Raw genomic sequence first — 11,257 nt, 5'->3', positions numbered from 1 at the left:
CAATAAAAATGTAAAATTGAAAAGTATAATTATTTTTGAACTTCTCCACTCACTGAGCTATCAACTCATATATTTTTCCTTAATTTTCCTACAGGTAACAATTGATTCTTTTTAGCTGGAAGAGCCTAATGATTTCGGAATGAGAGCCACACGACATGTTGGGTGTTATAACTCATATTGATGAAGTACGAAGTAAATAATTTGGACCCATTGCATTATGTTTTACATAAGAATTTGATTATGATGCATTTTTTTGAAATAACTCATAATCAACATTGGTGATAAATTTGACATATAGTCAGCATCTATCATCGGTGCACGTCACATTTCGGGTCCACTAGGACGATTCAGGACGAGTCTTGTCAAGTGTGAGTTTGTATTCAAATGTTGTCGATTTTGGCCACATAATTCTATCCATAAATATTTGATTTATTTCAGAAACAAAGTATTCAATTTAATTTCACTCTGATTAAAGTTTGAGTTTGATCTCCTAAATATGACAAATTGGAAATAGGCATGTTTAGATCACACTGAATGTAATTTCCATGCTATACATCAACACTCGATCTATGTCATTTGATTATGTTAATATACGTGATCATTGAGGGTTTAGTTAATATAATTGTAACGAATATCACTTTATCCTATATTAGCATAATTAATGGACGAGATTGTTCGAAAATGCCTTTTGGTTATAATAGCAAAAGTTTTGAGCTTATACAATTATACACATTTATAAGGTAACATATGTGACCAAAGTGGGAGATTGTTGGGAAGTTATTTAATTTGCCATGTAGGCCAACACATGTAATTAATTGTGTATAAATTTTATTTTAAAGTTTAGTCCAAAATTAAAGCTATCTAATAAAGAATGAAAGAATTGGGTTTAAGACATCTAAATAGAGTTTGGGCCGGATTATATATGTAGAGATTGAATTCCTTTAGAATTGCATTTTATGATGGACGAAATATATATGGAAACTATATATTGGGTTATGATCCCCAATTCATATGCAATTTGTCATTCCGTGTCATCCCATCAACACAAGAATTTAGAGAGAAGGCATATTGAAGAGGAAGATCGAAAATCTACAATCAAGAATATACAATATACAATCAAGAATCAAGATTATAGATCAAGGAGCAAAATCAAGAACAAGAATCAAAGAATTCAAGGAAGCAAAATTCAAGATTAAAAGCAAGAAACCAATCAAGAAGGGATTTCAAGATGCAAGATCCGGAATTAAGATCAAGTAATAAAGAATCATTCCTAAAGAATTAAGGTATGGTTCCGCATTACTAATTTTCTTGGTGATTTGTCATAGAGAATCTTCGAAATAGAGTAATTAGGTTTTCATATTATTAAGATTTAAAGTTTCATAATATTTCAATAGACTTCATTCGGGTTTTCAAATTTGATTCCATTTGTAATTGTAACTTTAAGTTCAGATAACCTCTATAAAATTTAATGAGTGCCCCATGACCTAATTTTGAGGAAAATTTGGGAGTATGCAACTGATGGCAAGTTCTCCATTCCGTAGCTGAATAAGGTTATACGTATGACAGTCAAGTGTAAATTAATTTCTGTGTACGTTCATGGGATAGAAATTAATTCTCACATAATGTACTGGTGTCAATACTTTCAACATAACTTTCATCACAGTCAAGACAAATCGCATACCTAAGTTGGTAGGATATCTGACACTGACCTGATTAGAATAAAATACCAATCTCTATTGACTTACTCAGTAGATCGTTTTTGCCAGTGCTATCATGTTTAACAAATTCATCAATTACAGAGGAGAAGGTTATTTCTTTAATGTAAAACTAATGTTTGTAATGGAAGACAAATGCAGTATTTTGGTTGAAGAACGATAAAAGCAACATAGGGGTAATTACTGTATCTTATTTTCTTATCGTGCTTCCAACATTGAAATGGTCATTTGGTTTTCTGATTTTGCAGTGTTTGTGCTACTTGAACTTTCAGCATCTCTTTCTGTGAAAAAACCAGGTTGTCTAGCTTGGGGCAACAAACTTTCAATCCCCAACATTAACACAGCTGCAGACATGCCTGGCCTATCTTGTAGAGATTGTTGAACGCATAAAAGTCCCACATGGATCGATCGAAGCACTTCTGATAAATAGCCCGAGACATCAATGCAAGCATCGACTAATTCCAAAGACCTTCCTTCTTTATACAATATCCATGCCTGTACTTACAAAACTAAGTTAAAAGGACTATCTTTCCTAATCTAAATGCTAAAAAGAAATTTTTTTTGTCAAGAACATAGAAATAAGTAAACTATACTTACATGTCCAAGAAGGTTGTGGTGGTGATCTCTGTGAGAAAATCCTCTATTTCTTTTGCCACTCACTATCTCAAGCACCAAAACACCAAAGCTATATACATCTGATTTCACTGAGAAATGGCCATCTATAGCATATTCTGGGGACATGTAGCCACTATGTGGTGATAAAATTTATAAGGAACTTATGTTATGCGCAATAGAAGAGCATTTCATATAATAAGGGATTGAGATTCTTACTATGTTCCAACTACGTGGCTCGTATTAGCTCCAGTCTCGTTTCCTCCAAAACATCGAGCCAGGCCAAAGTCTGATATCTTTGGGATCATATTAGAATCTAACAAAATGTTGCTAGCTTTGAGGTCTCTATGGATTATTCTTAGACGGGAATCTTGATGGAGATACATAAGACCCCGAGCAATACCATTGATAATGTGAAAGCGCTTAGGCCAGTCAAGCACTGCACTTTGCATTGGATCTGCAAAATGTTTTTCTCTGCTTATGAGGATGATTTGTTTGTTTGATATTTGGAAATGAGGAAATAAGAAATCAAATCCAATATCTATAACTAAATAACTTCAAGCGTACAGTAGCACTAAAACTGCATGTATAACAGAATAACTATGTCCTGTACCCAGTATTACAAAAGATCAGAAACTTTTTGCTCCGGGATTCAAAATATGTGTCATTACTTATAATTGGTACTCCTGATGGAATGTGATATTGAGCTGATTGTGCGAGGTCAATAATTCTTACCATATAGAATCAAGTCCAAACTTCCATTAGGCATGTATTCATAAATTAACATCTTTTCTTCTCCTTCAATGCAGCACCCTAGAAGCTTCACAAGGTTTCGATGCTGATGTTTAGCTATACAGATAACTTCACTCTTGAACTCATCACGCCCTTGGAGAGAATCTCTTGATAGCCGTTTGACAGCAATGTCCTGCCCCTCCTTTAACAGTCCCTATATAATGAAACAGGTGCAAGTAAAATAGTATTTGTTTTGCACAATTCATCTTCCACTCACTTTTCACATTTGACTTATCGTGACGTTTATTCCTTTTAGTTTAAAGAGTTAATCTCTCATGAAATTAAGAGTAAATTTTCAAAGGATTCTGGGAGCAAAATATTTGATCATTTGTGGTGCCTTCCCTATTATATTGAAAAAACTAAATATACATTACCTTGTAAACAGGTCCATACCCTCCCTCCCCAAGCTTGTTATTAATTGAAAAATGATTGGTAGCTTTAGTTAGTGTATATAAATCGAACAGTGGTAGCTCTATATCTTCATCACGACTTTTCTTATTATCACGGTCGATATAGTTGTCTCCTGGCCTGCCTGAAACGAAACCAATGATTTGGATGTAACATGATAGAGAAAAGTAAAAGAAGGATTGAAATTAGCTGAATATGGATAATCTTGGTTACTCCTATTGTCTATAGTAGGAAATGAAGGAGTTTGCTTACTGCCTGTTCTGAACCTGTGATTTCTTTTCTTCCTTCTTCGAAGATACAGCATCAGAATAAGCCCAAGCAGGAATATTCCTATTGACAACGACAAACTTACTTCAAGAACTTTTTTGTTCTTTCCTTGTAACTCTGCAAAATTTTATATGCAAATAAAATGATATCTTTTCCAATGATTATACAACCTTGAAAGTGATAAGTACACAGGTTATATATGAAAGAAAATATGACAAGAGTAAAGAATTTGTTTATTCAATTCTTAGTTTCTTACCTAATTCGGAAGAAGCCATTCTAATGTAGATATCTTGTCCTGCTTTAGAAAGCTCTCTGATGTTAACTAGGTCTTTGAACCAAAGTAGGCATCCACTTCCTCCTGTGCTCATATCCAATGGACTATAAGCCATACAAGAGCAATTCTTTAAGCACGCTACCTTGCATTCATCGAGTTTCATACTCTCGTTAAACCAGGAATATTGTGTGTCTGGCAATTTAATACCGGAATACTTGAGAAATATATCTCCATTTTGACAATTCAGGGAAGTTCTTCTAACACATCCAGCCGACCAATCTGCCCTATCCCAACCTTTTGGATCTTTAGGCAGAAATCTATCCAAACATCCACAAATAGGAGAATTCACAATATTGCAACTACCATATGCGCCACACACTTTATAAGTATCACAATTATCTATTGGAGCAGTGTGTTGAATCACCCACCCTCGCGTTCGACTAACCCATATCAAACGCTGAGCAACCCTGCTTGGATTCACTGTGTACATTGAAATAATTGATCCAAGTAGCTCATAAGCATAGTATGCCTCGTTTTTATTTATAACTATTCCAAATTTGAAATTAGGATTTTTCCTCAAGTTTGGCGTCCCACTATAGCTCAGCCCATTCCAAGGTCCGGTTTTAAACACCACAACTGAACCTCTTCTCATAACAAGTTGTGGATAACCACTGGGATCAAAGTGAAATGTAGAATCTCCAGAAGATGGATCGTCACTGTTATTCCATGGTGATAGATAGACCTCCAGACCAGTTATAAAGTTCCAACCAAGCTTCATTCTTGGTAACAATGTATCAGTCGGCTTATTAAAACTCTGCCAAAGGTAATTCCCCTGGTCATCATCATTTGCATCTTTCACAACTAAGTTTCCTGAGTCAAGCAATACTGCAACTGGAATTTTCACAGGTCGGGATGTATTAGATGACCATATGATACGACCGTTAGATTCATTTAGAAGAACTAGAAGTCCTGGCTCGATAACCTTTAAGACTACTCCTGATGTATTTGAGACTGGAATTTCTCTGTTGGCAACCCATACTACCTTCTTGTCCGTTATATTCTTGTACCACATGCCCACGTATCTATTCTTGGAATTTCCGGGGCTGAAGAATCCCAACTCAAAGATGCCACCCGACGAGATTATTGTCTCACCATCCCTAAGGATCTGTGTAGTAGTCATAGTATCTGTTTGATTGGAGATTTTCTGGATGGACATCAAAAAGGTTAAGACAAAAATTAGGAGGGAATATTTATTCGATATCTTCATGGTGTAGTTCTACTCTCTTTTCTCCCTTTTTCTTGTTTAACAGAATTGATTTTTAGGCAATAAGAAGAAGCTTGGATGCATATTGACGGAACACGAGGTTTAGTGTACACACCTTAGCTAGAATTGGGAAATTGCATCCAGTCGCCAAATTTGAAGTATTATAAGGTCAAGATTATGCTTCAAATATCTATGCATGCTTAGATCCGAGTAGGACCATTATTTCATTTATGTGGACAGATCTATACAATGGATTGGTTCCGAGAACGAGAGGAGTATTAGAATGCTGAATAGTCTATGGTATCTGGAGCTATTTCCCTTCTCCATTTGAATCAATATTGGCCTGGAATAACTAGGTCTTGCTATGTAAGTTTGTAGTAAAAAACTAACAGTTTATTTTAAAAGATATTATCAGCTATAACAGTGTACAGATTGATACACGTTCATTTAATTCTGCTACTATTAGATTTTCTTGTGCTTGGCTTCCAGTTTGAACTTGGTCTGAGCTCCTCTATATAGCATTTTAGGTGCCTTGGTACACTGGTCTTACTTGATATGGCCAGTTAAGACTTTATTAGACCTTAGTTGTGGCTAGGGATGGCAATGAGCCGAGCCGAGCCGGCACGCGAGCCAAAAATCAAGGTTCGGGCTAGCCTCGAGCTTTTTGAAGATGGGCTTTTTTTGGCTCAAGCCGAGCCGAGCAAAAGCTCTGCCAAAAAGTTGAAACTCGGCTCGAGCTTTCGACTCGGGCCTTATCGAGCCGAGCCAACTCTGTTTTTTCCCTTTTTCTAGTTTTTTTTTCCGAGCCGGCCTGCGAGTCACATGGGCCGGCTTGGCTCGGCCCAACACCCCAAGATGGGGCTCGGCCCGAGCCTAGGCTCGATATTCTCAAGCCTCGAGCCGAACCGACGGCCCGAGCCCTCGAGCCTTTTTGCCATCCCTATTGGTCCAGATCATAACCAATTGCAACAGAAGGAATAGTTATATATTCTTTCTCAAAGACAAAACCACTAACCTTATCTTCCCCCAAAAACTCTACATTCTCAAAGAATTGGGCATTTTTCATTTCAAAAAAAATTTGACCTACTAGTGGGATCATTAAAATTTGTAACCCTTTAACAGTTGCTTTACTTGAAACTTTATTGTAAATTCAAACTGCAATCTTTAGCGCTTCAACTTAAAGAGATTTTGGTGTAGTGTGGAATGGCTAATCTTACTACTTGCCATGTCCTTAAGTGTTATATTCCGTCTTTTATCAACATCGTTCATGCTAGGAGAACTTGGCATGGTGTACTGCGAAACGATTCCACATTCCTTAAGGAATTTAGCAAAAGGCCCTGGACATTATTCTCCTGATCCATCATATCTATTATTGTATTCACCACCATGGTCAGATATAACGTGTTTTATTCATTTGCCGAGTTAGTTTTCAACTTCAGCCTTATATGTCTTCAACATGTCCAGTGACTAAGAATTTTCATGAATGAGATATAGGTGGTCATAGCAAGAATAATCGTCTATGAAGAGATAAATGATTGTTGACCATTCCAAGAAGTCGAAGGAAATGGCCCACAGATATCGTTATGAATTAGTTCTAAAATGTTCGAAGTCTTATTGGCACCTAATTTCTCTATGTTTGTTTGTTTCCCTTTAATATAATTAACGTAAACACTCGAGTATGAAAAATTTAGGGAATCAAGAATTCCTTTTGACACAATATTTTCTATTCTCTTTTGAGAGATGTGACATATACGCTTATGTCATAACAAAGCAGAATTCTCATTGGTCAATTTATCATAACTGAATAAAGGACTGGTACCCATAATATTTGAATTAAGAAAAAGACTAAACGTACTAATTAAAATTGAACAAAAGTAAATGAATTTGTTCAATGTAGAAATAGAAATCAAATTTCATCTAAGAAGACGATAGCTTGAATGTCTATTTCAAATTCAAATAATAACCAGTCTTTAATAATAACCTAAAAGTCCTTATAACCCCAACTTTAACTAATTTGACATCACCCCCATATAGACGAATCTTTTAGTATCAATTGGCTTTTAGCAGTTTAGGCAACCCCGCATAGACATACTTATATAAATAGTGACACCAAAATTTATCCGTCAAATGTGTATTGGTATTCAAACTAAATTAACCACAGAACAAACCAAAGTGAGAATTGTACTTTATTTACACGCCAAGCGTAGTATTGAGTGTAATCTATCTTTATGTGTCCCAGATTTTTTCACAAAAGTAATAACTAGATGATTTATCATTTTCAGATGTTTACTGTTTCTTTTGAATCGAATTGGATGCAGCTTTCTTAATTCTTTAACTTGTCCTTAAAGGTACTTGTCAAGTAAGTACTTTCAGTTCTCTCTTACTTTAGACTTTCTTCTTTTTGCACACAATACGAAATGAGCTCACTAAGAGTCCACTTCCCCTTTTGATAACTATAACTGACCTTAAATTATTTGAATTGTGTAGAAAGAGAGATCAAAACCATATGTACGAGCAAGTCATCAAACAAGTCAAACTTTAATGCCTTGGATTTTGAAACAAGATGAGACCATCCATAATGTATTCCATATTTTCTTTAGTCTTATACTTTAGTGAAATCAAGTTTGCTAAAAGCATAACAAATTCAACCTTATCGTCCTTTCGCAAAGCATTTTGGAATATTAATTTAAGAAATTTCCTGGTAGTTATCTTATTAGACAGAGTGCCCCTTTGGGCCGGTGAATATCCACATGAATTACATATATACTACCTTCCTAATATTCCAAAATTAATCTAGGCAAGAGAGGTTACTTGGGTAACATATTGTTTCAACTAATCTATTTTAGAAAACTAAATATCCGAAATAAATCTTAAGTTAAGATTTGAAATTGATTGTCCATTTATAATTTTATTTTATGTATTTTTATATTCTTGAAAATTTAAAAAGAAAAAGAAAAACTGACGAGCGAGTCAACGATGCCACAACTACCCAACGAAAACCCACCAGAAACCTTAACTTTCTTAATTGAAGCAGCCACTTGTATACCCACTTTCTCTCTAATTCCCAACACACTAAAATCTTTCCATTAGATATAATTACACCACAGTTGTAGAATCACAAACTTTATAATGCTTAAAACAAGGAAATTAGGGATTAAACAAACTGACATGGACGAAATTGCCAAATTTATTCTCTTACTAAAATTCGAGTAAAAGATCAACCTTTTAAGCTTGCATCCCTTAATTCATTCAATTATAATCACCAGAATGCAAATAGGAACTCAATGTCAACAGTTAAATTTTGTCCCCCCCCCCCCCCCCCAACAAAAAAATCTAAAATTTTAAAACGTAAGATTAAAATTCATATTCTAAAATTGAGAAATCCAAAGCATGAAATTTAATCCCAATTTTATTTTATTATTTTATTTTATTTTTGTTCCCAATGGGTGTGGTGGTGCGTCGTCGATCGATCTGTGCTCAGATCTGATGCTGCTGGTTTGGGCGCTACGCTTCGCATCCATCGTCTCCAGTAATTTTTTTGTGTGCGGTGATTGGGTACAATGGTAGTGTGCATTGTTGATGTGTTGTGATCAGTGGTGGTAGTGTTGTGGTCGATGTTGGTGGCAGTTGTGGTGGTGCTGCGACGGGTGAGGTGGGAAGAAAAGAGTGTGACCATTTGCGACGGTGGTAGATCGAGATCGAAGGTGGAAGTGGGGTGTCTGGTAGATGTGACCAACAATTTGATTAATTTGTGACTTGCAATTTGGTTATTTGTGACTAACAATTTAATTGTGACCTAAAAATTATTTAATTTGTGACTAACTAATTTGAAAATTTGTGATCGAAGAATAAGTTGTGACTTATCAAATTTGTGATTTGTGATCGAAAGATAATGTGTGAGCCATTTAATTGTGACCTAAAATTTATAAAATTTGAGATCAAAAAATAATTTGTGATCAATTAATTTGAAAATTTGACGAATAAGTTGTGACTTATAAAAATTGTGATGATAATATATGATTAATAAATAAGTTGTGACCTATAATCGAGCAATTGTGACCAAAAATTATGTAATGTTGTGACTATAATATATTATATTAGAAAAATATTTATTTAATTAATAAAATCGTAATTATGACCTGATTTTTGAAAGTTTAGATGTAGTTTATTAAAATTGAAATTGTGTATAGTTAATACCTTAATTATGTATTGTTCCCGTCACATAATTTCCCAACAATGTCTGCCAAAAATACAGGATCAACATCCACAGGTTTTATTTAAGATGGTCATCGTATTTAGTTTCAAGTTTTTTGTTACTACTTTACTGTTAAAAGAGCTAATCAATTATTGACATGAATATAGATGAATCAAATGCATTCAATTGCTTATTTTTATTCGTCTGCAATTGGTATCTAGCTGACCTTCACGAATAGCAAGAATTGAAGTAATCTTACCATGCAACACTAGAATAATTATCATGTTGTTCAACATATCTATCTGCCCTCTAGATCAGTTATTCTGATTGTATATGTGTTGGCGTTGGCCTCTGATATACAGGTTTTTCATTGATAGAACTGTTTTCCATGAAAATTCTGGGTTTTTTTGGGATCAGCAAATTTGTTCACTCCTCAATTCCTAACATGAAAAGCACTGCGTGTTTCTGAATGCATAATAAGTCAACATGTATACATCTCCTCAATTAATATTCCAAAAAAAAAGGAGAGTAAAGTTTCAAGCATTCAATCATTAGTTCCAAAACCTTATCTTTATTTCAAAGGAGTCATGCCTGTGAAAATTGCTCGAGTTAGATGAGTATTATCAATTACAGAAGGTTAACTAGGAAACTGAAATTCGATTCATATGCGCTACTTAGGGGAATATATTCAGTTGGGTCTTTTGAAAACTTTGGTGGACTTTTTTTTTAAGTAATGACTTCTGTGGATCTTTTATAGATTTGTATAGAATTAATAAAAGTCTTTCATAGACTTTTATGGACTTTCATTTGAAAATTTTTATGACTTTTGTCGAATTTAAAAGAGTTTTAAAAACTTTTATTTGAAGTAGAATTCATGGGAATCTAATATGATGGTATGAAATTCTCACATACAATCCCACAATTCCCCTTTTCCTTCCCTCCTTCTTTCCATATAATAAAAAAAATAAAAATTCAAGACCTTAGTTAAATAAATAATAATCAAATATATATATGTGTATATATATATATATATATATATATATGATAAAAAAAAATTTAATATTTAATATTATTAATATGATATACTTTTAAAAATAAATAAAAATCATTATATTTTAATTTAATTTTAAATTTTTCATATAAAATTTTATAATTTAATAAAACAATAGTATTTTTCAAAAAAAAAATGAATGAAAAAGGGAAAAAAAAGTTACAAAAATCCAATTTAATTTTTCATAGAAAATAGATATAAACAATGTGTGTGTGTGTGTGTGTGTGTGAGAGAGAGAGAGAGAGAGAGAGAGAGAGAGAGAGAGATGGAAATAAATATAATGAATAGAAAAATAAATAAATTTTAATCATATCTGTAGAAGGTAAAAGAAAAGAAAGATTGAAGGGAAAAAAAAAAAAGGAAAAGTCTCCCAAAATCTCGTGATTAATGAGAAACAAATTTGAAGATTTTATATGAATACTTTCTACTTAAAAGTTAATACTCCAAAGACTTTTATAAAATTTTTAAAAGTCATTAAAATTTGAATACTCAGAGACTTATAAAGACTTTTAAAAGTTTTAATTGAATATACCGTAGGTTTTAGGGACTTTTTTAAAGTTTATAAAAGTCTCAATTGAATACATCAATACTTTTAGAGAGTCACAAAAATCTCAATCGAATACCTCTAAACTTTTTAAATTCCAAAATGTTAATAAACTCTCAATTGAATACTTTAGCC

The 11,257-nt window shown here is 33.6% G+C and overlaps 1 protein-coding gene across 2 annotated transcripts; it reads right to left on the bottom strand.

The window, feature by feature from the left end:
- Nucleotides 1-1,637: 1,637 nt before the first annotated feature.
- On the bottom strand, nt 1,638-5,641 carry LOC111395707 (G-type lectin S-receptor-like serine/threonine-protein kinase At4g27290). Of its 2 annotated transcripts, XM_023021828.1 has the most exons (7): nt 4,051-5,631; nt 3,780-3,911; nt 3,494-3,651; nt 3,063-3,273; nt 2,547-2,784; nt 2,313-2,463; nt 1,638-2,210 (listed from the first exon to the last, which is right to left on the bottom strand). In XM_023021828.1, exons 1-7 carry the CDS (start codon nt 5,333-5,335, stop codon nt 1,914-1,916), a joined length of 2,472 nt encoding a protein of 823 aa, XP_022877596.1. In that variant the 5' UTR covers nt 5,336-5,631; the 3' UTR covers nt 1,638-1,913. The 2 variants fall into 2 exon arrangements, with proteins under 2 accessions (XP_022877596.1, XP_022877597.1); XM_023021829.1 differs by lacking the exon at nt 1,638-2,210 and having other exon boundaries at nt 2,353-2,446; nt 4,051-5,641.
- Nucleotides 5,642-11,257: the final 5,616 nt, after the last annotated feature.

This window comes from Olea europaea, chromosome 6, assembly GCF_002742605.1.
Source record: "Olea europaea var. sylvestris chromosome 6, O_europaea_v1, whole genome shotgun sequence".
Lineage (NCBI taxonomy): Eukaryota > Viridiplantae > Streptophyta > Magnoliopsida > Lamiales > Oleaceae > Olea > Olea europaea.
This window is presented reverse-complemented; position numbering and strand designations above follow the sequence as displayed.